At 41.3% G+C, this 26,959-nt stretch overlaps 2 protein-coding genes and 1 pseudogene across 3 annotated transcripts in view; 1 reads left to right on the top strand and 2 right to left on the bottom strand.

Annotated features, from left to right (window-relative positions):
* The window catches only part of DDX46 (DEAD-box helicase 46), a 73,160-nt gene extending 62,989 nt beyond the window's left edge, over window positions 1-10,171 (bottom strand). The window contains exons 1-3 of one of the 2 annotated variants that reach the window (XM_025432182.3): window positions 9,938-10,171; window positions 6,651-6,839; window positions 3,485-3,628 (exon numbers count right to left, since the gene is read on the bottom strand). In XM_025432182.3, the coding sequence (XP_025287967.1) occupies window positions 3,485-3,628; window positions 6,651-6,839; window positions 9,938-9,954 (350 nt within the window). In that variant the 5' untranslated portion in view covers window positions 9,955-10,171. The remainder of the gene's footprint in view (window positions 1-3,484; window positions 3,629-6,650; window positions 6,840-9,937) is intronic. The other variant, XM_025432183.3, reaches the window with a different exon arrangement.
* On the top strand, window positions 3,334-3,417 carry LOC112650628 (U4 spliceosomal RNA; annotated as a pseudogene).
* A 5,050-nt stretch (window positions 10,172-15,221) lies between the features above and the next one.
* On the bottom strand, window positions 15,222-26,182 carry CAMLG (calcium modulating ligand). Its single transcript, XM_025432646.3, has 4 exons — window positions 25,873-26,182; window positions 23,646-24,106; window positions 21,797-21,862; window positions 15,222-15,836 (listed from the first exon to the last, which is right to left on the bottom strand). Exons 1-4 carry the CDS (start codon window positions 26,042-26,044, stop codon window positions 15,645-15,647), a joined length of 891 nt encoding a protein of 296 aa, XP_025288431.1. The 5' UTR covers window positions 26,045-26,182; the 3' UTR covers window positions 15,222-15,644.
* Window positions 26,183-26,959: the final 777 nt, after the last annotated feature.

Raw genomic sequence — 26,959 nt, 5'->3', positions numbered from 1 at the left:
CTTTTTTTTTAAAGTAGGCTCCACACTGAGGTTGAACTCAGAACCCTGAGATCAAGACCTGAACTGATATCAAGTATGACTTTTAATCGACTGAGCCACCCAGGTGCCCCCCCCACCAAGTACTTCTTATTGAAAGAACTTTTTCCCACTAATTACGCTGTCTTTGCTGTCTTTTATTAAATGACCATGTATGTGGGGATCTGTTTCTGGGCTCTTTATATGGTTCCACTGATCTATTTGTCTATCCTTACTAAAACCACACTTAATTCCTACAATTGTATGACAAGTTTTAATATCTAGTAGCCCTCCTCTCTTGTTCTTTAAGATTCTTTATGCCCTTGCATTTCTAATTTTATAATCAGTTTGTGAAACACTTTTATATTCATGTACACTAAGAACTTTAAACATGAATATATTTTGAAGTTAATAAAAAAAGCTCTTTCTAAATCTACTTAGATAACCATGACTTTTCTCCTTGAATCTTATTCCAATTTTAGTATATGTGCTCCTGAGGCAAGCACACTTTGAATCCTATTAATAAAGAATTACACTGATTTTTTTTTAAAGGTTTTATTTCTTCATTTGAAAGAGAGCACAAGCAAGAGGAGGGGCAGGACAGAGAAGCAGACAGACACACACCACCCTGCAAAGCAGGAACCCAGATGCGGAATTCGATCCCAGGACCCTAGGATCACGATCAGAGCCGAAGGCAGGCGCTTAACCAACTTGAGCCACAGAGGCACCCCTAAACAGATTTATTTTCTAATGTTAAATCAACCATCCATTCCTGGAATAAATATAACTAGTTCATAGTTATTTTCTTTATATATTTTTGGATTTGGTATAATAACTTTTATGTTTAGATTAATTATAGACTTTAATTTTCTTCTATCATACTGCCCTTGTCAGGCTTTAATACCTAATTTCTTCTAAATACATAACATGAATTGAGAAATATTTCTTCTTTCATAAGTCTTTGTTCACCAGAAGTATTATTACAGAGTGACAAGACAAGCCACAGAGTAAGAGAATATACGTGCCATTCATACAAATGACAACCAGAGTATTTTAAAACAACAAAAACCTCCTACAACAGGAAAAGAAGCAAAAGATTTTTAACATATTTCAGAAAAGAAGAAATCCGAATGACCAATAAACATATGAAGAGATGTTCAACCTCACTAGTCATCAGAGAAATACAGATTAAAAGCACAACAATACTGGTATAACATGTATAACCAATTAACTGGTATAACATGTATAACCAATTAACAAAATTAAAAGGACTGGCAATACCAAATATTGGGAAGGGTATGGAGCAACACAAGTCTCACACTATTCACTGGAGTACAATTAGTATTCCCTCTTTGGAAAGCATTTGGGATTACACAGTAAAAATGAAGGTATGTTGGGGTGCTTGGGTGGCTCAGTTGGTTGAGTGAATGACTCCTGATTTCAGCTCAGGCCAAGATCTCAGGGCTCAAAAAGAGCCCCATTTTGAGCTCTGCACTCAACAGGGAGCCTACTAGAGTCTCTATTCTTCTCCCTCTGCCCCTCCCCTTGCTCATGTGGTCACACTCACTCTCTCCCTCAAATAAATAAATTTAAAAAGGGGGGGGGCGCACCTGGGTGGCTCAATCAGTTAAGTGTCTCCCTTCGGTTTGGGTCATGATCCCAGGAGATCAAGCTCTCCACCCGGCTCCCTGCTCAGCAGGAATCTGCTTCTCCCTCTCCCTTTACCCTTCCCACTCATTCTCTCTCTCATACAAACAAATAAAATCTTAAAAAAAAAAAAATGAAGCTATGTTTATTCTACGACCATATAATTTCACTCCTAGATATACACCTTAGGGAAACTCATGCACATGTATACTATGACACATATATAAAAATGTTCACAATAGCCAAAAAGTTAACCCAAACACCTACCTCAGTAGAATGGATAAACAGTGGTATATTTATGCCACAGAATAGCATTCAGCAATGAAAATAAACTGTTGTAAGCAACACAGATGAGTCTCAAACAATAATCAACAGAGACACAAAAGAATATGTGACTTATTCAGGTAATATTAAAAAAGATATAAATCTAAGCAATTCTTTTTCCAGATGTGAACACAGGTGTAAAACTATTAAAAAAAATACAAAGAAATTATGAGTATAAAAGTCAGGAGTGGTTTTATCTGGGGTAGTAGAGAGCTGAGTTAGAGAAGGGACATGGAGGGCTTCTGGAGATACATGTTCTATTTCTTAACCTTGGTAATGGTTATGTGGATATTGGTTTATAATTATTTAATAGATTGCACATTTATTTCATTCACTTTTCTGAATTATATTTTATTTTTAATTCAAAATAATCTCAGTGAGTATTATTATACCAATCTTGGTCAAATAAAAAAAATTCATAAAATAAAATTAATGACATGAGAAAAACTCATGATTAATAAGAGGAATATAGAGAAAACAGAAACAAACTCCTATATCAACTATCGTATGTCGCCACTTTAGAAATAGGCAAAGAACAAACCACTAAAAAGAGAAACATAAAGGATAAACATACTATGTCTAACAGATATATATCTCTCAAAATTGAATGGTACTAGCATCCTAAGGAAACATGTACATTTAACTTAACACAAGCAAAGTTCACACCTATCCTGAAGAGCAATTCAGCAATGCACATCATGAGTTAAAAAGTTGTCAACCAATGTCAGAAATGCTAAGATCATCATTTTAAAGCAAAAAGAGGGACAATTGGGTGGCTCAGCGATTAAGCATCTGCCTTCGGCCCAGGGCGTGATCGAGTCCTGGGATCAAGTCCCACATCGGACTCCCTGCGTGGAGCCTGCTTCTCCCTCTGCTTGTGTCTCTGCCTCTCTCTCTCTCTGTGTCTCTCATGAATAAACAAATAAAATATTTAAAAAATAAAAATTTTTAAAAAAAGGAAAAAAGAGTTCCTACAAAGATATTTATACAAGACATTCCTGACCATTAACAGTAGGTATTAAATAAGAGAATATATTATGAATGTTAAAACTAATTGAACCTAGTACTTTTCAATAGAATTATAAGCTTTATAATTAAAATTCAACCAACAGTTCATAAGAGACAAAATAAGTAATTATTTATAAAGACAAAAAAAAAAAAAAAAAAAAGGAGGGACGCCTGGGTGGCTCAGCAGTTGAGCGTCTGCCTTCGACCCAGGGCGTGATTCTGGAGACCCAGGATCGAGTCCCACCTCGGGCTCCCCGCATGGAGCCTGCTTCTCCCTCTGCCTATGTCTCTGCCTGCCTCTGTCTCTCATAAATAATAAAATTTTAAAAAAAAGGAAAGAGCTTTGCGCAGTGGCAGTATCGTAGCCAATGAGGTTTATCCGAGGCGCGATTATTGCTAATTGAAAAAAAATAAAAAATAAAAAAAGGAAAGAATAAGGAAGAGTCAGTTCCCAAACTGTAGGAGAGATATGGTCCAACAATAACATTACCTATTCTCAGCTTTCTTGCTTTTATTGCCAGGACTGGAGGATCTGGATCGCCGGCCTCGGCTTCTACTCCTTGAGCGTCTCCTGTCTCGACTTCGAGATCTTCTTCGCTCTCGACTTCTGTCTCTCTCTCTACTTCTGGAACGCCTAAAAGGAGGACACTTTTCATTCATTCTATGAACCAAGTAAAATTTCTTTCAGATAATGGTTCTGTCCCGTATTGAAAGAACCCTTTTAACTATTACCATTATTAAAGGCTGAGATTTCAATTAACCATCAAGTCAGATAAACAAGGAACAAGTAAAGCCAATTCTTACAAGTGGTTAAAGAAAAAAATGACAATACTAATGCCAAAATGGTATTTGTTGAAAAACAGCAAATCTGTGATAATAAATCTTTTTAAAATCTATGGTCTAAAAAAAAAAAAAAAAAAAAAAATCTATGGTCTAGAGTAGAAAATCCAAATTTCAGTCAGCCAAAACCTAAGTATAAGGATGGGCACAATGGGGCTATGGAAAGATCACAGAAGGGGCGCCTGGGTGAATGTCTGCCTTTGGCTCACGGTGTGAGGTCCTGGGATGGAGTCCCACATCAAGCTTCCTGCATGAATCCTGCTTCTCCCTCTATGTCTCTGCCTCTATGTGTCTCTCATGAATAAATAAAATCTTAAAAAAAAAAAAAAAAAAAAAAAAGGAAAGATCACAGAAATTAAGACTAGGAGACAGGGATGCCTGAGTGCCTCAGCAGTTCGTTGCCTCCTTCAGCTCAGGTGTAATCCTAGAGTTTACACTAGGATTATCATGTGGGTTCGAGTCCCACATCAGGCTCCCTGCATGGAGCCTGCTTCTCTCTCTGCCTGTATCTCTGCCTCTCTCTGTGTCTCTCATGAATAAATAAATAAAATCTTAAAAAAAAAAAAAAAAAAGACTAGGAAACAATTTCTATTCTAGAGCTGACTGTGAGATGACACAGGGCAGATCAACTCTCTGGGTCACAGCTTCCTCATCTATATAATATGGAGAATTCACTTAGATAATCTCAAAATCCTTCTTGCTCTTCTTGTGATTCTACTTTCACTCCTGAAAGTCAAAGACCAAATCCCAAAAAATCAATTTCACTTAACAAGTACATGAATGAATTTTATGAAACTGTTCCTGGCACCACATGATACAAAACTGAGTAAGTTAGCACTATGCACATTTTCATAAATGAGTATTTTCCCTGAGTACCCTGTAATACCTTTTCAATTTCTTCTTCCGCTGTTTGAAAAAGACAGTTTTTTTGTGATCAGTTCATAGCACATGTATAACTTTGTCTAATTTCCTATTATAATAATAAGAAACTTATCAAACGATTTTTTGGTGTAAGGAAGATTATTTTTATTTACAATGTTTTCAACAGCTAGAAAGGTTACAGCTGCTTGACTGATGCGGAGGAATATGTAAGCAAGTGAAAGTAAAATAAAAATTAGGAGGTTCTTTTGTTTAAATCTAAAATAGTTTTTTGGGATCCCTGGGTGGCGCAGCGGTTTGGCGCCTGCCTTTGGCCCAGGGCGCGATCCTGGAGACCCGGGATCAAATTCCACATCGGGCTCCCGGTGCATGGAGCCTGCTTCTCCCTCTGCCTGTGTCTCTGCCTCTCTCTCTCTCTCTCTCTGTGACTATCATAAATAAATAAAAATTAAAAAAAAAAAAAAAGTTTTTTAAACTACCAAGGGCAGCCCCGGTGGCTTAGTGGTTTAGCGCCACCTTCAGCCCAGGGTGTGATCCTGGAGACCCGGGATCGAGTCCCACGTCAGGCTCCCAGCATGGAGCCTGCTTCTTTTCTTTTCTTTCTTTTCTTCTTTTCTTTTCTTTTCTTTTCTTTTCTTTTTTCTTTTCTTTCCTTTCCTTTCCTTTCCTTTTCTTTTCTCTTTCTTTCTTTCTTTCTTTCTTTCTTTCTTTCTTTCTTTCTTTTTTCTTTCTCTCTCTCTCTCTCTCTCTCTAATAAATAAACTTTTTTAAAAAATCTTAAAAAATAAATAAAACAGTGTCAAACAGGGTTGCCTGATTGGCTCAGTTGGTAGAGTATGCAACTCTTCATTTTGAGGTTGCAAGCTCAAGCACCACATTGTGTGCAGACATTACTTAAAAATAAAATATTTTAAATAAATAAATAGAATTTTTTTTAGAAATTAAAAAGTGGGAGGTGGGTGGGCCGGGTGGGCCAGGTGTGCTTAGCTGGCTCAGTCTGTAGAGAATGCAATTCTTGATCTCAGAGTTATAAGTTTGAGCCCATGTTGGGTAAAGAAATTACTTAAAAATAAAAAGCTTTTAAAAAGCCATTTTTCTTTTTTTTTTTTTCTTTTCTTTTTTTTTTTTTTTTTAAGATTTTTTCATTCATGAGAAACAGAGAGACAGGCAGAGACACAGGCAGAGGGAGAAGCAGGCCCCATGCAGGGAGCCCGATGCGGGACTTAACCCCGGGACTCCAGGATCAGGACCTGGGCTGAAGGCAGGCACTAAACTGGTGAGCCACCCAGGGATCCCCCATTTTTCTTTAAAGTGTTAAACAGCAAACAGGGATTGCAGATGGCTCTGCCCTTTTCCTTCTCCTGTTGCCTTTAGTGGCTGTTCTGAACACAGTGGTCAGCTCTCTTGGGACAGAATTAGAACAGAACAGCCCTGATGACATATTACCTTACCTTTCACTTGTTTTTAAAACCTTTCTCAGGGCAGCCCCAGTGGCGCAGCGGTTTAGCGCCGCCTGCAGCCCATGGTGTGATCCTGGAGACCAGGGATCGAGTCCCACATCAGGCTCCTTGCATGGAGCCTGCTTCTCCCTCTGCCTGTGTCTCTGCCTCTGTGTGTGTGTGTGTGTGTGTGTGTGTTTCTCATGAATAAATAAATCTTTAAAAAATAATAATAATAATAAAATAATAAAATAAAATAAAACCACCTTTCTCAGGGGACTCTGGGGATTCTCTCTGGATTACAAGAAATATAGCCTAACGTTTCCAAACTTAAAACACCGTTTAATAGTCTTTGCTTCAGGCAAATCACCTCTGGACCTCATCAAATGAACTGGGTTTAAGGAGAATGCCCACAAAGGGGCCACTAAATTCCACTTTTGAAGAAGCCTGATTTACCTGAGAAGGCCCACTTTATCATTTTTAGGAAACTAGTCTTACCTCAGGCGCTTCCGGTCTCTTGACCGAGATCTTCTTTTATCTCTGCTACGAGACCTCTCTCTCCTTCTATCTCTATCTCTGCTTCTAGACCGTCTGTCATCTCCACGTTTACTTCTTTTGTCTGAGGGTGAGCGACTTCTAGAACGACTTCCAGAGCGCCCCCTTGATGCTGATCGCTTTCGATAGTGGCTAGAATGTTAAGTTCAAGATTAGGTTTAGCAAACACAGGTAGCTTCTATATTTAATTACTCAGATTTTCCCCGAAAGATCTTAACAGACAAACACTGAAATGACTTTTTATTCATCAACTCTTAAAATCTGGGGAAAGGAATGATGCCTGTAGCTATCTACAGTCTGTGTAGACAGGAAAAAACTATACTGAAAAGGAAGCAAGGACAGCAAAAATTTTAGAATAGACCAAACTCCTGCCTTGGGGCCCTAAGCAACTTGCATTCTGGTAAATGAAGAGATGAGAGACAACTAAAGCAATAAATACACAATACATCATGTGGTGCTATGGAGAAAAACACATCAGAGTAAATGAAGAGAGAGACGACGGGGCACAGGTTTGCTATTTTATACCAGGTGGTAAGAGAAAAACTTGCCAATCAACAGATATTTCAGAGGTTTGAAGAAAATAAAAGGAACCTTGAAGATACAGGGGGGAGAAACTTTTCAGGCAAAAGGTACTGCAAATGCAAAGTCCCTGAGGAGGAAGCTTGACTGGTGTGCTCAAGAAACAGCAAGGAAGGCAGATGTGGCTAAGGCTCAACAACCAAGAGAGAGTGCCATGTGATGAGGTGAGAGATACAGTAGGGCAGCCAAACATGGAAGGCCCTGTAGAGCCTTAGAGGCGATTCTAAGGATTTTTTCTTTCACTCTCTGTAAGTTGAGAAGTTACTGGAAGATTCTAAGTGCAGAAGTAATGTTACCTCACTAATATTTTTAAAGCACTGGTCTGGCTGCTGAGGGGAGAACAAATTGAAGCCAAGGGCAGAAGCAGGGAAAACAGGCAGAATGCTAACACAATCATCCAAGTAAGAAAGTGGTGCATTGGATGAGAATGTTAGGTGGAGAGTTTCTAGGACGTGTCAAAATCTAGAGATTTTCAAACTAGAACTGCCTGATTTAAGGATTAATTCAATGCCAAGCGTGACAGCAAGGGAGAATTCATGGGTGTTTCTGAGCTACGTGGCTGGACTGGGCAGAAAGATAAAATTGCTATTTATTAAGATGGGAAGCCTGAAGGAACACATGTTGGGGGGTGGGTGGGAATCAGGATATTAGGCATTCCCATGGATATGTAAGTAGGTAGTTGCAACACGAGTCTAGAGTTGAAGGGAATCATCAGTATACAAAGGTTACTTAAAGCAATAAACATGGATAAGATGGCTAGGGAATAAGCGCACCACATCATCCCTCAAGCACCTGAAATTCAATGTTTAAAACCCAAACTTACTACCTTTGCCTCCCCAAGCCATTTATCATCCCAACTTGCAGTCAGTAAGCTCAAAATACCAGTTACTTTCAGTATTTTTCTCATTCTACACAACTAATAGAACATGAAGTATCACTAATTTCACTTCTGTAAATTCTCTGCACACTATTATCACCTCCTCAGAGTTCTCACTCACTATTCCACATCAGAGCTTTCTAGTTAGGACATTTTAGAAGATCTCTGTCTTCTTACTTCTAAGCCCTTTTCCCTGAAATGTTTTACTCGTTGCTGCTACAGTAATCTTTGTAAAACAGAGTTCTGACCACATTATATTAACATAGGTACACATTTCTTACTCAAAACCTTCAAAGACTCTCAAATTCTAACCTTCAAAACTAAATCTACAATCCACTCACATTCTGGACCCAATTCCCTTCCAGAACCTATCTCCTACCACTTTTCTTCATGACACCTATATATGTAGGCAAACTAGGCTCTTATTTCTCAAACACCTTGCTCCATCCCACCTCTGAGCCTTTCATAACTTCTTGAATTAACCTAGAGCACAAGGGGGGGGGGGGGGGCTATAAGAGGCTTCCTTGAGATGGGCCCTGAAGGCTGTGCTGAAGAGTCTGACTTCATCCTGGAGGCAATGAGAATCAATGCAGATGAAAAGAGAGGAATGGCATAATCTTTATTCCAGAAGTATCACTCTGGCGGCAGTGTGAGGAATTTTTAGAAGAGCAAGATCACAGGAAGATAATTTGAGGCAAGTGTAGCATTCTGAGTACTAAATGATCAGGGCTGGAATTAGGTTAGGGAGAGCAAGAATGAAAACAGAGTGTAGAATCTTACTGGGTTTAGACAGTTAAGAGAGAAAAATGAATCAAATAAATAATCACTTCCAGGTTCCTGGTCTGCATAGCCAGATAAATAGCCTTCAAGGAAATTTTAGAAGATCTTCACAGGGATTCTCTGTAAACAAAGAAATTCTCTTTATCCAGGTGATGGTTACACAGATTATGGATTTGTTAAATTTTCATCCAGCTCTCTATCCTTAAGCTTTGTCCATTTCCCTGAACGTTCACTGTACTTCAATAAACTACTATTACTTTACTCATTACTTATATCTCAGATAAAAAGGACCTTTCACTCACTGCTAAATACACAGCAAACATTCATCTCTAAGATAAAAGCCTCAAGGTCCCAAACCACGTAACAATCTAAAGTTTTGAAGAGATACCATAATTCTAGTAAGACCTCCCCCCCAATCCACAATTTTAATAGGATAGAAAACACCTAATAAAGAAATATGATATATATCTGCGACATAATCTCCATGCCACAAGCATGTATTGTAACCTGCTAAAAGGCTAGTCATGTTCAATGTTGTAGGTGATGTAAAAATACGTAGTCTTCGGCTCCTTTCGACTGACTTGAGAAAATACGAGACACGCACAAAGAACTAAAATAGCAACAGGCGCCCAGAAAACGTGGCAAACGCGAACTGCTAAGAACTTCAACGGGGATCACTAGTGACTGCGGGATTACGGTGGGCCCCGCGGAAATGGCGGGACGTGGTGCCCATCACTGACCCCCGGGAGGGGCGGCTCCGCTCCAGGCGCTGCAACGGGCCATGGCAGTGCTGGGAACCCAGTGACCGTCACCGGCCCAAGGACAGCCACTCTCTCGGCCGAGGCCCCCCTGCCGCTCCGCGGGCCGCGGGCCGCGCTGGCCGCACGTGGGGCTGCACCGGCTCAGGCCTGGTCCCGCCGCCACCTCAACTCCCGCCTCTTCCCCCACCCCGGGGACGCCGCCCGCCGCTCGGCCGCTAGGCGCGCCGTCTCACCGTGACTCCCGGCCCATGGTGCCGCCCGCGCCGACAGCGGCTCCCCTCGGGACGACGCACGGAAGAACCGAACAAAGAAGGAGGCCCCGCCGCCCTCGGCCAGCCCGGCGAGTAGCGGCACTAAGAGGGAGCAGCAAATACAGCTGCAGCGGCCATCCGAGAGCGGCCAACGAAAACAGGACGTGCGGGCGCCGCGGCAGAGAGACGGGACAAGCGGGCCGGAAGCTGCTGGCTCTCCACAGCGCCCCCTCTGGGCTGGAGGCCGCACTGCGCCGGCCGCGCCGAGAGGCGCGCGACCTTGGCTGGGTTTTCCCTGCAGTGCCTAGAAGGTCTGTCTGTGCGCTTTGGTGCTGTGGAGGAAGATGCCTTGGCTTTGCAGGCCCTGGGAAGATCTTTCCTCCAAGGGCTACCGAGGCGCCGTATGCATTCCCGACCTATAATACTGTCCCCCTTAATCTGCGCTGAGTGATGCTACCAACATCTCCATTCACTTTCATTCATTTATATTACATTCATTGATATGTATTGTTTTTGTTTTAAACGTTTTATTTATTTATTTATTTATGAGAGAAACGGGGGGGGGGGCGGGCAGAGACACAAGCAGAAGGAGAAGCAGGCTCCATGCGGGGAGCTCAACGTGGGACTCGATCCCAAGACCCCAGGAACATACCCTGGGCCTAAGGCAGGCGCCAAACAGCTGAGCCACCCAGGCGTCCCATTGGTATGTATTGTTGTGTGTGTGGGTTACGTCCGTCCTACATCCAGGGAGTACAAGTTAGTGGGGGATATAGACATAAAAACACAAGCAAATGTAATACAAAAAGAGAGAGAGAGAGAGAGAGATTACAGCATAAGGGAGAGGTTTAGAAAGAGTTCCCTGAGGATGTGACCTTTAAGGTGAGATGTGAAGATTGAGTAGGAGTTAAGTTGGTGGAGAAGAGGAAGAAGAGCTAAGAATATATTCCTAAAATTATAGTGATTCTCAACATTCCCTGAGCTTGGAAGCTTTAAAAAAAAATACATGATGGGGCATCTGGGTGGCTGTCTATAGAGCATGTGACTCTTGATCTCAGAGAGACGAGTTCAAGCCTCAGGCCAGGTATGGAGATTACCTAAAAATAACATCTTAAAAAATTTTATATATATATATATATATATATATATATATATATACACACACGTATGCATGTGTTCCATACCAATATTCTGATATACTCAGTTTGGAGTGCCTCCTATGCACTGGGATGTTTAAGCTTCTTAGGTGATTCTGAAGTACACTTAAGATTGAGAATGACTCACCTAGCAGAACATACAGAAATGTTAAGTGCTGCTTTGATGCAAAGCTGTAATGCAGTTAAGAGAGAGGCTGTCATAGTTTACATGCCTCTACGATTTTACTTTTTTATACTTAAGGAAGAGGAGTTGTAGACTGCTTTTTTAAAATATTTATTTACTTATTTACTTATGAGAGATAGAGAGAGAGAGGCAGCGACATAGGCAGAGGGAGAAGCAGGCTCCATGAAGGGAGCCTGATTCAGGACTTCATTCAGGACCCTGGAATCACAACCTAAGCTAAAGACAGAAACTCAACCACTGAGCCCTGAGGCATCCCTGAAAAGTTCTAGGTTGTAATTGTGGCAGCTGATGCATGAATGTACACATTTGTCAAAACTCATTGAATTGTAAACTTAAAATTGGCACATTTTACTGTATGTAAATTTCATCTCAATAAATTTGATTTTAAAAAAAGAAACTGAAGAGCTTCTGTTCTTCTTCTGTGCCTTCCTGCCCATCTGTAGCAGCAGTACAATCCATGCCCAGGGCAAAAGAGGCACGGGGCTGATGCCTGACATAATGGAGAGCACATATCAGAACCATTCTACCTTGCTTGTCAGTAGGCTAAAGGTAACAAGTGTGGGTTTCAGTCTCAGAGAAATAGGAAACCACTAATGACTTAAACATGGAGATACTAGGGACACCTGGGTGGCTCAGCGGTTGAGCGTCTGCCTTTGGCTCAGGGTGTGATCCTGGGTCTGAGGATCGAGTCCCACATCAGGCTCCCTGCATGGAGCCTGCTCCTCCCTCTGCTGGCATCTCTGCCTCTCTCTCTCTCTCTCATGAATAAATAAATAAAAATCTTTAAAAATCAAACAAACATGGAGACACTGAAAAGTGGTCAGATTCTGGATGCATTCCAGAGGCAGCTCTCCAAATACTGATAAATTGGCTGTGAACTGTGAGGGAAAGAGAAGCATAAAGAGGACTCTCAAGCTTTCAAGAGAGCTGTGGATTGTGGTTATCTTGTAGAGAAAGGGGTCGAAGCAGCAAATTTGGCAGGGGATGGAGAGAAAATCAATGGATTTGATATAATGATGTGATGTTTGAAATGCCTACTAGAGGGCAACCCCGGTGGCACAGCAGTTTAGCGCCGCCTGCAGCCTGGGGTGTGATCCTGGAGACCCGGGATCAGGTCCCGCGTCGGGCTCCCTGCATGGAGCCCGCTTCTCCCTCCGCCTGTGTCTCTGCCTCTCTCTTCGCTCTCTCTGAATGAATGAATGAATAAATCTTTAAAAAAAAATGCCTACTATATATCCAGGAGGTAATGCCACACTGGGGATACGTGAGTCTGGAGTTCAAGGGAGAAATAGAAGTAGTCTATTTGTATTTTTTTTTTTTATGATAGTCACACAGAGAGAGAGAGAGAGAGGCAGAGACACAGGCAGAGGGAGAAGCAGGCTCCATGCACCGGGAGCCTGACGTGGGACTCGATCCTGGGTCTCCAGGATCGCGCCCTGGGCCAAAGGCAGGCGCTAAACCGCTGCGCCACCCAGGGATCCCCTATTTGTATTTTATAGGATGTATAAGAATGCGGTATTTGAAGCCATGAAACTAGATGAAGCCATATAAAACTCAATGTTACAACTGGAACAGATTTTTTTTTTAAGATTTTATTTATTTATTTATTTGACAGAGCATGAGAGAACACAAGCAGGGGGATGAAGAGGGAGAAAGAGAAGCAGGCTCCCTGCTGAGCAGACAGACCAATATGGGGCTCGATGCCAGAACCCTGGGATCATGACCCAAGCTGCAGGCAGATGCCTAACTGACTGAGTCACCCAGGCACCCCGGAACAGATCTTTTAAGTCACACACTTAAATTTCTTGATTTTAATTGAGAAAACTGAGACTCCGGAAACAAACTTAATCCTAGGTCACTAATCTTTTTGGAAACTAAACTGGAACCAGAACCCAAGTATCTGATACCCAGGCCAGAGCTGTTTTCAAGATACTTCATTTCTAACTCCACTTAAAAAAAAAAAATTTTTTTTTTATTTGGGAGAGAGGGAGACAGTGTGAGCCAGGGGAGGGACAGAGGAAAAAGGAGAGAATCTCAAGCCAACTCCCCGCTCAGCATGGAATCCTACATAGGGCTGGATCTCACAACCCTGTGATCATGATCTGAGTCAAAATCAAGAGATGGACATGTTGCCAACTGAGCAACCCCGGCATCCCTATAAATCTCCTTTAAGAGAACACATTCATGTGACAATTTTGAGAGGCTTTTTATGTTCATGAGATGTTTATGTTAGATTCACAGCAATTCTATGTCCCAGAAAAAGCTGTTTTAACTATTAGGGCAGGTAAAAGAAGTAATTATATTCGAGTATGTCTCCAATACATCACTTTTAACAAAATCCCCCAACTTCTTTTTTTTTAATGCCCCAACTTCTAAATCAGATTTTGATTCTCATTAACCCAGTTCTAGCTGTCTCAGAACCTTCTTGCTGTTTTTAGTACAAATGGTGGTGCACACACATCTGTTTATACACTAGTTTTAACCCATATACATTTCAAGCCCTTGATATTTTTAAGTAAAAACTTAATTACTTCCGACACTAAGAAACTACCATTTCTGTGTGATATTATTAAACATACTTAATTAGGAAGATGCCAATTGGCTAAATATTTTTTTAAGTGGCAACAAAAGACAGATACCTTACAGCTAAGCTCTTCTCCGAAAAAAAAATCAATAATGATCTACAAGTAGTAAAGCTTTGCAAGTGTCAACTGCAGGGTTTTGTTTTGTTTTGTTTTTAAGAAACAAAAGAATATGCAAAAGAAGTAAACATGTACAATTGAAGATCACTAGTATTTTCCCAGGGGTTGGGGGGGGGCAATGACAAACCCCAGGGTGCTTTCTAATCCTCTAGATACTAGATGCATTAGGGAGTCAGGAAGGATGTATACTCAAAAAAAAATTTTTTTAAGATTTATTTATTTATTTATGATAGACAGAGAGGCAGAGACACAGGAGGAGGGAGAAGCAGGCTCCATGCCTGGAGCCCAACGTGGGACTCGATCCCGAGACTCCAGGATCGCGCCCCAGGCCAAAGGCAGGCGCTAAACCACTGAGCCACCCAGGGATCCCTTATACTCAAAATCTTATACTATGTCAGAGGAATACACTTAAACTATAGTTATTCTCTATTATTGTGGTTCAAAGTAAAATGCCAATGACATCAGGAGTGATAAAAAAAGGCATATATGTTTATAATTTCACAAGGATTAATCAATATGCCATACAAAAATCTTTAAGGAAATGTAATACCAAGCAATATAACTTAATTAACTTAATCTTATAACTTTCCAAATTATGGTAGCATTACCAAGTTATTTAAACGGGTATTTATGATACTAGGTTACATACCTCAGTTAATTTTCAAATCCCATTTTTATATGTACTAAACATGATGTTCTAGTTTACTTAAAAATCTTACTTCTAGGAGCACCTGGCTGGCTCAGTAGGAGGAGCATGCAACTCTCAATCTCGGGATTGTGAGTTTGAGCCCTGCATTGGGTGTAGAGATTACTTAAAAAAAATTTAAATCTTTAAAAAGTAAAAAATAAAAATAAGGGGCATCTGGGTGGCTCAGTGGTTGAGTGTCTGCCTTCAGCTCAGGGTGTGATCCGGGGTCCTGGATCGAGTCCCACATAGGGCTCCCTGCAAGGAGCCTGCTTCCCCCTCTCGCTATGTCTCTGCCTCTCTCTGTGTCTCTCATGAATAAATAAATAAAACCTTTAAAAAAAGTTTTTTTCATAAGTAAAAATTAAAATACATACCTTCATAAATACCTTCTAATTTCACATGTACGAATGTTAATCATTTCTTCCATTACTCCATATTTGCACCAGAGTAAAAATTAAGATATTCAACAAAAGAAGACAAAATTAGCTACCTTATTTAGCCCTTATAAGTTAACATGTGCAGACTTCACATTAGACAATTCAGTTTCATTCATTTTATTTTTAACATGGCTCCATTTCTCAAGACAGAACAACACAAATAGAAGTTGCAGCCCTTGGTGCTGGCTGTGACCGTGTTCATCTGCTCTCCCTAAAAGAACAGCTCAGCTCCCAAAAGAGGAATTACAAATCTTAGAAGTTAGTGAAAGGTAGAGACTAGGGATTCTAATTAAACAAGAAAAGTCAATTAATGACAATGGTAGTCTATTCTTCCCATTAGTGTTAATACAAACTCAATGCTTTTAAATCAGGGAACCTGCCATTCCATTCCTAATCAAATTATTTTAAAACTCCTATAAAGTAAAAGAATTACATAAAGGTGTAAACCCATTTGCCTCCTTTAGAGACACTGCACTATAGAAGAGAAGGTGCTTTTTGGAAAGCTTCTCTGAGTGATGCAAGCTTCATGGTACTTCAGAGCCCCAGTAATTAAAGAGTTCATGACAAAAGATAAAAGTGAAAAAGTAGACACAGAGATCTGTGAAAACTTCGCCCATTTTGCTATAGGTATCCATTGACCGATTTATCACTTCAGCAGGGATTCCAGACAATAGAAGAGCAGCTGTTAGTACGGTTGTCTTTATCTTCTTTTCACCCTGTATACAGAAAGAGTTCAATAAATCTTACAGCTTTCAGAAGACTACTTAAGCTCTATACAAACATTATCAGTGCTGCAATTTTTGCCTGATTCAGAGCTGTTAACAAAGTTTCAAAACATCAATCAGTAATATATCAACAACTATTTATTCAACATTAATATGTAAAGCAGAGAACTGCTAGGCAGTAGGAAAAAGACATCATTCATGCCATCAAAAGTGAAAAAAAAAAGTCTTATCTTGGAAGGCAAGACATAAATAACAATTTAAGATATATACAACAGCACAAGAGAAAAACAGGAAAAACATTACTACACGAGACATATATAACTGCTAAATGAAACACATGAATAATGTATGGCATACTGGCTCAAAGAAGAGAGAAATTACTTCAGGGTTATATGTATAAAGAAAGCCCAGGGAAGGATTTCAGGAGGAAGTAAAATTAAAAACAGGCCTTCAAGAATGAGCAAGATTTAGATGGAGAAAAATGAGAGGAGAAATCTCATCGGAGCTAAGTCTTATGACAGCAAAAGTCAGAAGAAGTCAGAAGAGTGAAAGCCATACTAAAGGAGTTATTTGTGACAGAATGATAGAAACTTTCTGTAGAGCCCTAAGGGTCATGCAAAGGAATTCACACTTGTTACACATGCAGTAGGATATTACTGAATATCTATTTCCTGATGAAATTTTCTTGTCTAATTTTTAAAGACATTCAAGGCTGAATTTTCATTTACTTAATCAATTTGGCATCACCAAATTCAGTCACTTGATTAAAAAACTTTTTAAATACAGAAGGCTCTTGTTACCCAGGAGAAATCAAAGCCTAGTCCACAAAAATAGTCATACAAATTCTCAGCTGCTTTAGTTCTTTTTTAAGACTTTATTTATCTGAGAGATAATTATTTATTTGAGAGAGACAGAAATAGCAACAGAGATAAAGAACAAGCAGAGAGGAGAGGGAGAAGCAGATCCTCCCAGGACCCTGGGATCATGACCTGAGCCGAAGGCAGACATTTAACCAACTGAGCCACCCAGATGCCCCTTTAGCTGCTTTTAAACATAATAACCAAAAATTCGAAATACCAAGATATCCACGGACAGGAGATCAGATAAACAATGGATAGTCACAAAATGGAATACTACTCAGAAAAAACAAAAGGGGAGGGGATGGCCCAATAAACTCAACAACATGAATGACTTTCAAAATTATTTTTTTAAGATTTTATTTATTTATTCATGAGAGACACATAAAGAGAGGCAGAGACTTAGGCTGAGGGAGAAGCAGGCTCCCCCTGGGGAGCCTGATGCAGGACTCGATCCCAGGATCCCACCCTGAGCCAAAGGCAGATGCTCAACCACTGAACCACCCAGGCATCCTGAATGAATCTCAAAATTATGCAGAATAAAAGAAGCTTTGTTCAAAAAAGTACAGACAGAAATTATCCCTTATATCTGAAGTACTAAAACAGGGGCCCCTGGGGGGCTCCGTCAGTGAAGCATGTAACTCTTGATCTCACGGTTGAGTTCAAGCTCCATAATGGGTATAGAGGTGGTGAAGAAGAAGGAAGAGGAGGAGGGGAAGGAGGAAGAGGAGGAGGAGGAGGAGGAAGAAGAAGAAGGAAAAGAAGAAGAGAAGAAGGAGGAGGAGGAGAGGAGGAGGGAGGACGGGGAGGAGGAAGAAGAAGGAGGAGGAGGAGGAAGAAGAAGAAGAAAGAAGAAGAAGAAGAAAAAGAAGAAGAAGAAGAAGAGGAGGAGGAGGAGGAGGAGGAGGAGGAGAGGAAGTAGCAGCAGCAGCAGCAGCAGCAGTAGTAGTACTAAAACAGGCAAAAACTAATCTACAGTGGGAAAAACTCAGTCAGACGCTGAGGTTGTACGGGCTAAAGATGACGAAAGGGGCATGGTGGAATGCCCTGACAATCACGTTTTAAATGTTGAAAGGATTTGAGTTTCACAAGCTGTCAAAATTCACTAAATCATATACTAAACACTTGAACGTTTCACTGTAAGAAAATTTTACCTTAAAGTTAAGAAGCACCACAAACCACCACTGAATTGTAGTTAATGATATTAGGCTGATACGTGTAGGGGTAAAGTACACGGATATCTATACCTACAACATACTTTGAAATGCATCAAGAGAAAAAAAAAAAGATGCGTTGAAAATGGATAAATTGGATAGATACAGGATAACATAACAAAATGTTAAAGAATTTATGTAATAAGTATAAATAAATGGGTGTTCACTGCACAGTTCTTCAAACATTTGATTTTCTTTTTTTAAGATTTTATTTATTTATTCATGAGAGGCACAGAGAGATAGGCAGAGACATAGGCAGAGGGAGAAGCAGGCTCTCCACCGAGCAGGAAGCCTGATGCAGGACTCAATACCAGGACCCCAGGGTCACACTCTGAGCCAAAGGCAGATGCTCAACCGCTGAGCCACCCAGGAGTCCCAATTTCTCTGTATTTAAAAACTGTCAAGGGAATCCCTGGGTGGCTCAGCGGTTTGGCACCTGCCTTTGGCCCAGGGCATGATCCTGGAGTCCCGGGATCCAGTCCCGTGTCGGGCTCCCAGAATGGAGCCTGCTTCTCCCTCTGCCTGTGTCTCTGCCTCTCCCTCCCTCTCTCTCTGTCTCTCTCTATGTCTATCATAAATAGATAAGTAAATAAATCTTTTTTTTTTAATTTTTTATTTGTTTATGATAGTCACACACAGAGAGAGAGAGAGTCAGAGACATAGGCAGAGGGAGAAGCAGGCTCCATGCACCGGGAGCCTGATGTGGGATTCGATCCCGGGTCTCCAGGATCGCGCCCTGGGCCAAAGGCAGGTGCCAAACCACTGCGCCACCCAGGGATCCCAAATCTTTAAAAAAATAATAAAATAAAAACTGTCACAAGGGGTTCCTGGCTGGCTCCATTGGTGGAGTGTGCAACTCTTGATCTCAGGGCTCTAAGTTCTAGCTCCATGTTGCTTGTGAAGATTACTTTAAAAAAAAATCTTGGGATGCCTGCATGGCTCAGCGGTTGGGCGCCTGCCTTTGGCTCAGGGTGTCATCCTGGAGTTTCAGGATCGAGTCCCACATCAGGCTTCCTGCATGGAGCCTGCTTCTCCCTCTGCCTGTGTCTGTGTCTCTCTCTCTCTCTGTCTCTCATGAATAAATAAATAAATTCTTTAAAAAAAAAAAAAAAATCTTGGGTACCTGAGTGGCTCAGTCAGTTGAGTACCTGACTCTTGATTTTAGCCTAGGGTGTGATCTCATAGTCTTGGGATCAAGTTCTGCATCCAACTTGGTGCTCACTGGGAAATCTACTTGGGATTCTTTCTCTCTCTCTTTCTCTCTCTCTCTGCCTCCCTCAGTCCTCCCCCGCCCCACCCTATGCTTGCGCATGTGCGTGCGCTCTCTCTCTCTCTCACTCTCTCTCAAATAATAATAAAATAAATAAAATAAAATAAAATAAAAATAAAATAAAATAAAATAAATAAAATAAAATAAAATAAAATAAAATAAAATAAAATAGGTGCCTGGGTGGCTCAGTTAAGTGCCTGCCTTTGGCTCAGATCATGATCCCAGAGTCCCAGACTGAGCCCTGGAAGTAGGATTCCCTGTGCAGCGGGGAGCCTGCTTCTCCCTCTCTCTGTCCCTCCCTCTGCTTATACTCTCTCTCTCTCTCTCAAATAAAATATTTTAAAATAAATAAATCTTAAAAAAGAGTTACAAGAAAATGTTTTGTTTAGAGAAAAGTATATATACTATAGTCTCCCTTCCTTTTCTCTCTCCCATTTACCTAACAACACATACACTCCTAGCACAAATAACCACTGTTAATAGTTTCATGTAACATTCCTCCAGAGTGTTTGGGGCACCTGGCTGGCTTAGTCAGTGGAGTGTGTGAATCTTGATCTCAGGGTTGTAGGGTTTTGTTTTTGTTTTTTGTTTTTTAAGTAGGCTCCTTGCCCAGTGTGGAGCCCAATGCACGGATCAAACTCAGGACCCTGAGATCAAGACCTGAGGTGAGAGGCACCTGGGTGGCTCAGTCAGTTAAGCACCTGCTTTCAGCTCAGGTCATGATCCCAGGGTCCTGGGATACAGTCCCATGCTGGACTCCCTGCTCAGTGGGAGCCTGCTTCTCCCTCTCTGTCTGCCCCTCTCCCCCCTGCTCATGCTCTTGCTCTCCTTCTCTCTCAAATAAATAAATAAAATCTTAAAAAAAAAAAGGGGGACCTAAGCTGAGATAAAGAGTCAGACACCTAACTAACTGAGCCCCAAGGCGTCCCTCAGGGTTGTATGTTTGGGCCCCACATTGGCTGTAGAGATTACTTAAAAATAAAATCTTAAAAAAAAAAAAAAGATTCTTCCAGTTTTACATATACACAAGCAATTATTTTCCACCTTTCGATGAAAAAAGTAGCATACTATAGATCCTATCCTGCATTTTTTCTTCTCTTAATATTTCTTGGCAGGCTTACCATTATCTATATATCAGAGCTTCATCATTCTAAACAGGCCAGAATTTAATGAGTCATTTATTAATAGACATCTTTGTTGTTTCCAAACTTTGCTATTGAAAAACTGTAACTTGGGACGCCTGGGTGGCTCAGTAGTTGAGCGTCTGCCTTTGGCTCAGGGTATGATCCTGGAGTCGCAGGATCAAGTCCCACATCAGGCTCCCTGCAGGGAGCTTCTCCCTCTGCCCATGTCTCCGCCTCTCTCTCTGGATCTCTCATGAATAAATAAATTAAATCTTAAAGAAGAAAGAAAGAAAAACTATAACCAATCTTTCAATAAATACATATTACCCCTCAAAATTAATTTACATATAAAATAAAATCACATTACTTTATTCTTTTACTTTATATATAAAACCTATTTGACTCTTCATAAATATAAATGTTTCAAACCCATTAAAAACACATATGAGGTCTATCAGTTCATTACAAATGACTAAGCAAATGACCATGAACCTGTTTTTCAGTTAAAAATTCACACAACACTCAATGACATAAGTGAGGTTACCCTCTATGCCAGCCAAGTCCCATAAAACTGTGTATACATTTGTAGTTAAGCAGACTAGGTAAACATGACACTCTCCAGGATTCTGTTCTGCAATTTTGGACAAGTATTTCTTGCAAATACCAGGCCCCTGACATTAAAGATAAAGTGTGTTGTTACTAGGTGTCCAATAAGGAGCACAGTAAGGTAATTTAACCCGTTTTAAAATTAATTTCTGGGATGCCTGGGTGGCTCAGAGGTTAAGCATCTGCCTCTGGAGTGATCCCAGGACTCCGGGATCACATCTCGCATCCGGCTCCCCACAGTGAGCCTGCTTCTCCCTCTGCCTCTCTGTTTCTCATGAATAAATAAATAAAATATTTTTATTTTTATTTTTTTAATTATTTATTTATTTATGATAGTCACACAGAGAGAGAGAGAGAGAGAGAGGCAGAGACACAGGCAGAAGGAGAAGCAGGCTCCATGCACCGGGAGACCAACGTGGGATTCGATCCCGGGTCTCCAGGATCGCGCCCTGGGCCAAAGGCAGGTGCCAAACTGCTGTGCCACCCAGGGATCCCTAAATAAAATATTTTTTAAAAATTAATTTCCTTTATTACAGATAAAATGTATTACTAAATTCACTAAGTAATTAAACTGAACACTTTCTCAGACAAGTATTATTCAAACTCCATGGTTAAGTTTTCCCTCCAATCCACGGTGGACCAAAATTTTGTTAAATGTTAAGGCAACGTGGAATTGCTAAGAAGTTTCTAATCACTTGCTTTCTGAACTTGTTACAAACAAATAAATAGCTTTAAGATCAGCACTGGTGGGCCAAGGATACTTCTAGTAGCACTGATTCAGACCATGAGTATGACTAATTTTTTTTTTTAAGTTCTTAAAATTGTCAAATCATTAATCAGTCTAAATACATCACCATAATTTAGAAAAAGCTTAATTTACCTTGGGAAAATATTTGTATAGTCCCATGTACGCAAGTTGTAAAGTAAGAAACGGAGCAAATATGGACTGTGAAGATAGAAGATAAAATTATGTATTTCCAACATCATCATTTAAACCACAACAAATTAAACTAACAGCAACAATAAAATTCCAGGCAAAATAATTGTAATATATATATTTTAGAAGCTGAAAATAGTCTTGTTTCTGCTCAAGGGTGAAAAAAATAAAGGGAATGGATTTCCTTATCATAAAATATGTTTCTCAAGTCAAGTTACATTCTTTTGATGTCCCCCCAAAGTCTACTCTCGCAAAAATTTATTCTTTCAATGATTTAAAGTATTCAGAGGTGATATAGATGTATAATACATCATGCAGCAACATCTCTCTTGTCTAGAGGTAATTAACTGACAATTTCAAAGCACACATAAAAGACCCAGTATTCAATAGATGCCATACATTCCCAGACACTGTGGCAAGTAATGATCTCACTAGCTACATTGTTAAGCATCCAAATGGCAAGCTATTCTTACTATAGATAAAATGGAGTGGTTGTCTTGCTTCTCACACAATAAAATCGGAAAGGTCAAAACAATAATTAATTTACATTTATTCCTAAAACTAAAAATATTATGAAGGGAGTGAAGGAGTAAACATTAACAGATGAATGTATAATATAAGCAGTGAGAAGTAACAGCTGAAAATCTGATAGCAAAAAACCCCAGAAAACCAAAAAAAACTCACACAAAAATGAGGCACAAAAATAGGACATAACTTTAAAATCCTAAAAACACATGGCCCTTTAGATAAGAAAAAGGAAAAAGGAAGCAGCCATACATCTCATTTTTAAATACTGAAAGCTATAATGACAATTTAACCTCAGAAAAAAAGTCTGTATGACAGATTCACTTTTTAAAAAATGTCCATTAAGTATATTTTTAAAACCTTTCTTGCTGTTTACTATAAACTTTAATTATCTGAAAAATTTGCTATGTGCAAATTGGGTACTGGGTAGATATTCTTAAAAAATCTAGTGAATGAAAGTTCTTCCAAAAGCAAGACACAGGGATCCCTGGGTGGCGCAGCTGTTTGGCGCCTGCCTTTGGCCCAGGGCGTGATCCTGGAGACCCGGGATCAAATCCCACGTCGGGCTCCTGGTGCATGGAGCCTGCTTCTCCCTCTGCCTGTGTCTCTGCCTCTCTCTCTCTCTGTGTGACTATCATAAATAAAAAAAAATTAAAAAAATTAAAAAAAGCAAGACACAGAAATATGAGCTATGATTTTCTTCATTTCTCCTGGCGAGTGAAGTGAAGGCGTGGTGAAGATGGACTGCCATCACGATGATACTACAACATTATAAAATGCTGAAGTGCTTGGTGAATCACAGGAAATTTACATCATGTTCAGGACCACAGGGACTGCATTTTAAGGTTTCAAATTATTTAAATAGTAGTAATTAATATATGATACATGTAGATACTTTACCCTTTGGTTTTGGAAAGAAATTGCCTGCATTAAAGCCCAGCTGTCATTTAGTAGCTATGTGACCTTGGGCAAATGACTTAACCTCTGAGTCTTCATTTCCTCATCTATAAAACACAGTCAGAAGGATGAGGTTCAAGGAGTTTATATATGGAAAGCACTCAGAATGCTGCCTAGAATACAGAGTTAAGTAATTATTATTGGGCTCTGTATTCAACCAGAACATTTCATCTATATCTAGGGGGAAGAGCAGTGTAATAATATATCTCAAAACAGCCATATTAATCTGGTAAATATTAATACCGGCAATCAACTCCATGGATCAAAAGCACTCATTATATAGCCAATCTGCATTTTCCATGTTTCTTACCAAGTATTTGCAAACAAAAGCTCGGACTCCAAAGGCAAGAAGAGCACATCCCACCAATCTAAAGATTCGAAAAGAGTCAAATTCTTCTGTTGTATTTCCATCTTCTTGATTGGGTTTTTCACTAATCAGCTGTTTCCGTAACTTCATTGCTTCTTCAAATCTGGACAGGTACTGTTCAAGGCCATGGCGTGAACCCCGCTGAACAGTGTCTGCTGTCAGGTCCCCTCTGTTCCGCTGCCGGAGCTCAAGATTTACATCATTACTGCACTCAGGTGGTTTAATGAAAGAGTCCAACTTGTCTCCCAGCTGAGTCCCCTTTACCTCGGCCACACCACTTTGCTGGTCAGTTGTTCCTATACTGACCGAATCGCCCAGCACTACTCTCTTTGAAACTGAAGGAATGCTGAGGGAGTTCAGTTTGTCACTGTCCTGCTGCTTTGATTTTGTCTGACTTTCTTCTTCTGAGAAAAGAAATTTAGAAGCCTTATGGAGTGTATACTGGCAAACAGCTCTTATATTAATATTAAAAAATATGCCGCTGCTAGAACTCTGCAGTCTCTGAATCTAAACACTGATTCTGCGTAAAACATAAACTAGTTTCTTCCTCTACACCCCCAGAAGAGTATTCTGGCAGAGGATACAACCCAAATTCTGGGAGTAGAAGATAAGACTAGCAGACAAATTGGGCAAGATGGTCATGGAGATGGAGCAAGCTATACAGACCAGGTTTTCATGGATAATATATCCCAGAAGAATGACTGCATTGCCTGCTGTAGCTTATTTGATTAAAATCATTAAAGCTTTTACAAATCTGTACTTTAATATCACATTTCTGAACCCAGAATCTGGTCAGCATAGGGTGTGGCATACCCTACAGCTACTGTTTACGTAATCCTTCTACTGTAGTGAGGGAGCCATTAGTAGGTAATTAAGCAATTTGAGGATGCTGTTCTGCTTCCAAAGCAAAACAAAAGCTTTAGTGATAGAATTATCATAATTAAAGAACAAAATATAGAATATAACTTGAGAAGGACAATAAATGTCTTGGGAAATAATAAATACCTGCTGTCTGTTATTAAAGGGAGAAATGCGTCTAACTATTGTTCTAGGATAATCTGAAATAGTGCTCCTTACCTTCCCTGGTAGTTTTGGCTGTGAACCTGCAAACTATCTAAGTGTTCAGGACTGACTATCAGAAGCCCACAGAAATCACAAAGCGTTCAGTAGCTTGCAAATACTGAGTAAAGGTCAATTACTAAAGAAGCTCCATGGAAACTTAAGAGAACACTAGCACATACTACATGTTCAATAAATATTCACATGAATATTCATTGAATTGTACACGCACTGGGGGAGAAATGAGGAACTCTCTTTCGGGTTAAACGCGGTTCCTGACTTCAATCACATCAATCTCAGCAAATTGGGAGAAAAGACCTGGGGGTGGGGGTGGGGGTGGGGCACGTCCCACTTGTTGGGGTAAAGAATGGTCACTCAGTTTTATCTGTTGTAGAAAGCCTGAAGAGGACAGTGTTGAGAGCACTGGACACAGGCACCAGGATAGATGACCACGTAGGAAGGACTGGGGGAGCAGGTAAATAAACACAGGCTCCGGGGGGCGGACAGAGCAACAGCGAAAGGCAAAAGAAGGTAGACAGACGCTATGGCAAAGGCACTGGAAGGAAAAGCATTTCGAAGGGAAAGAACCGAAGAGCAATTTTACCGAGGGACACAACAGGCAGAGCGGTGCAACCGGGGACAGAAGGGAGAGCGTGGGGAATGAAGACGGGGGGGTCTGGCATAACGGGCCAGAAGGCGCCAAGGCGGAGGCGCCAAGGCTTCGCAGCCTGGGGCGGAGATGGGGACAAGCAGAGCGAAGCTCGCAGAAAACGGGGGAAACGTGTGTGTGTGTGGGGGGGGGGGGGGGGGGTGACAAGTGAGAACTTGGGACATCACCTAAAAAGAGGGGACAGACGGGCACCTGGGTGGCTCAGGGCGTGATCCCAAGGAGCCTGCTTCTCCCTCTGCATCGGTCTCTGCCTTTCTCTCTGGGATTCTCATGAATAAATAAAATCTTAAAAAAAAAAAAAAAAGTCCGGGACAGAGGGAAGGTCAGAGAGCAAGGCTCTGTCAAAAAGGCCAGCGGGGCGCTGGAGGGAAAGAGAGCAGGAATGGCCCTGGAGACTCAAAGCGGCGGGCGGGAGAGTAAGGGGAGACGGGAGGCTCTCACCCGCGCCACTCCCGGGCCTGTGAAAGCCCATGATGCGGTTGATGCGCTGCTCCGAGTTCATGAGCAGCTTCCTCCGCCGCAGCTCCGCACGACGCTGGGAAGCCGACAGGCCAGAGGTCGCTGGAGCTCCCGGCCGGTCGCCGCTGTCAGACGCGACAGTCAACGGCTCCATCTTCCCCACCAACACCAGGGAACGCTGAAGGTGTTGCTGGCAGCGGCAGCCGAGCCGCAGATGACTTCAGGCCAGGCCGCAGGGTACGAGCCCACCACCGCCCCCCCACCCCGCCGTAGACCCGCCCCCGAGCGCCAAGCCAGACAGGCGTGCTAGGCATGCGTGCCATCCGACCGGACAAAGCGCGAGGCTTGCGCCGCCATCTTGAATGAGGGCAGTCGGGCGGGGGGCGAAGCGTGGGGGAGGTACGAAGCGTGGGGGGAGGTCCTCCTCCCTGGGCTAGCCCTCGTGGCCACTCTCCCAGGCCACCGGGCTTCTCTACTGTTACCTCGAAAGTGAAGAAAATTAGCCCCCAGGCTGAAAAGAAGGAAAGGAAGGAGGGCAAGGCCCCAACCCACCAACGGCTGGTGCCCAAAAGCAAAATGGAGGCTATTGCGCCAGGCACTTGTTTCTAGTGACCGTCTGCGACCTCGCTTCTAAACGACGGAAATACGTCAGTAGGGAGCGACGCTTTAGAGAGAGTTGCGTTTAGGATGTGTTCTTGGCGCAGGTTTATTCTTTCTCCTCAGTCGCTCTTCTCCCAAATATTTATCTTACGTGTTTCTGGCCTTCTTCACGTCTTTGTTCAGGGTTGTCCCAGTGGAGATTTCCCTGTCCATTCTGTTTAAATTGCCACCCTTCTCAAGACTCCATATTCCCCTTACCTGCCTTATTTTTCTTAACAGTTACAACTGACTTGCATGCTAAATGTACTTATTTTGAATGTTTCTCATTAGATAGAATGTAGGCTCCATGAAGACAAGCATTTTTTTTTATTTTTATTTTTTACAATCCTGAGGTCTTTTATTTTCTTTACAGTTATCATGCCATGAATTCATAGGGAATGGGTTCCAGCAGTTCAGGCTCCTTTCCATT

The sequence above is a fragment of the Canis lupus genome, chromosome 11 (genome assembly GCF_003254725.2).
Source record: "Canis lupus dingo isolate Sandy chromosome 11, ASM325472v2, whole genome shotgun sequence".
Taxonomy (NCBI): domain Eukaryota; kingdom Metazoa; phylum Chordata; class Mammalia; order Carnivora; family Canidae; genus Canis; species Canis lupus.
Note: the sequence above shows the minus strand (reverse complement) of the source record. Positions and strands in the feature narration are given on the sequence as shown.

Bases quoted from the DNA above. Each gene is read 5' to 3' on its own strand.
- CAMLG (XM_025432646.3), bottom strand. From the start codon at position 26,044: ATGGAGCCGTTGACTGTCGCGTCTGACAGCGGCGACCGGCCGGGAGCT. The intron at 24,107-25,872 runs GTGAGAGCCTCC...TTCTTTTCTCAG, and splicing joins CAGGCCCGGGAGTGGCGCGG to AAGAAGAAAGTCAGACAAAA. The intron at 21,863-23,645 runs GTAAGAAACATG...CTATCTTCACAG, and splicing joins CTTTTGTTTGCAAATACTTG to TCCATATTTGCTCCGTTTCT.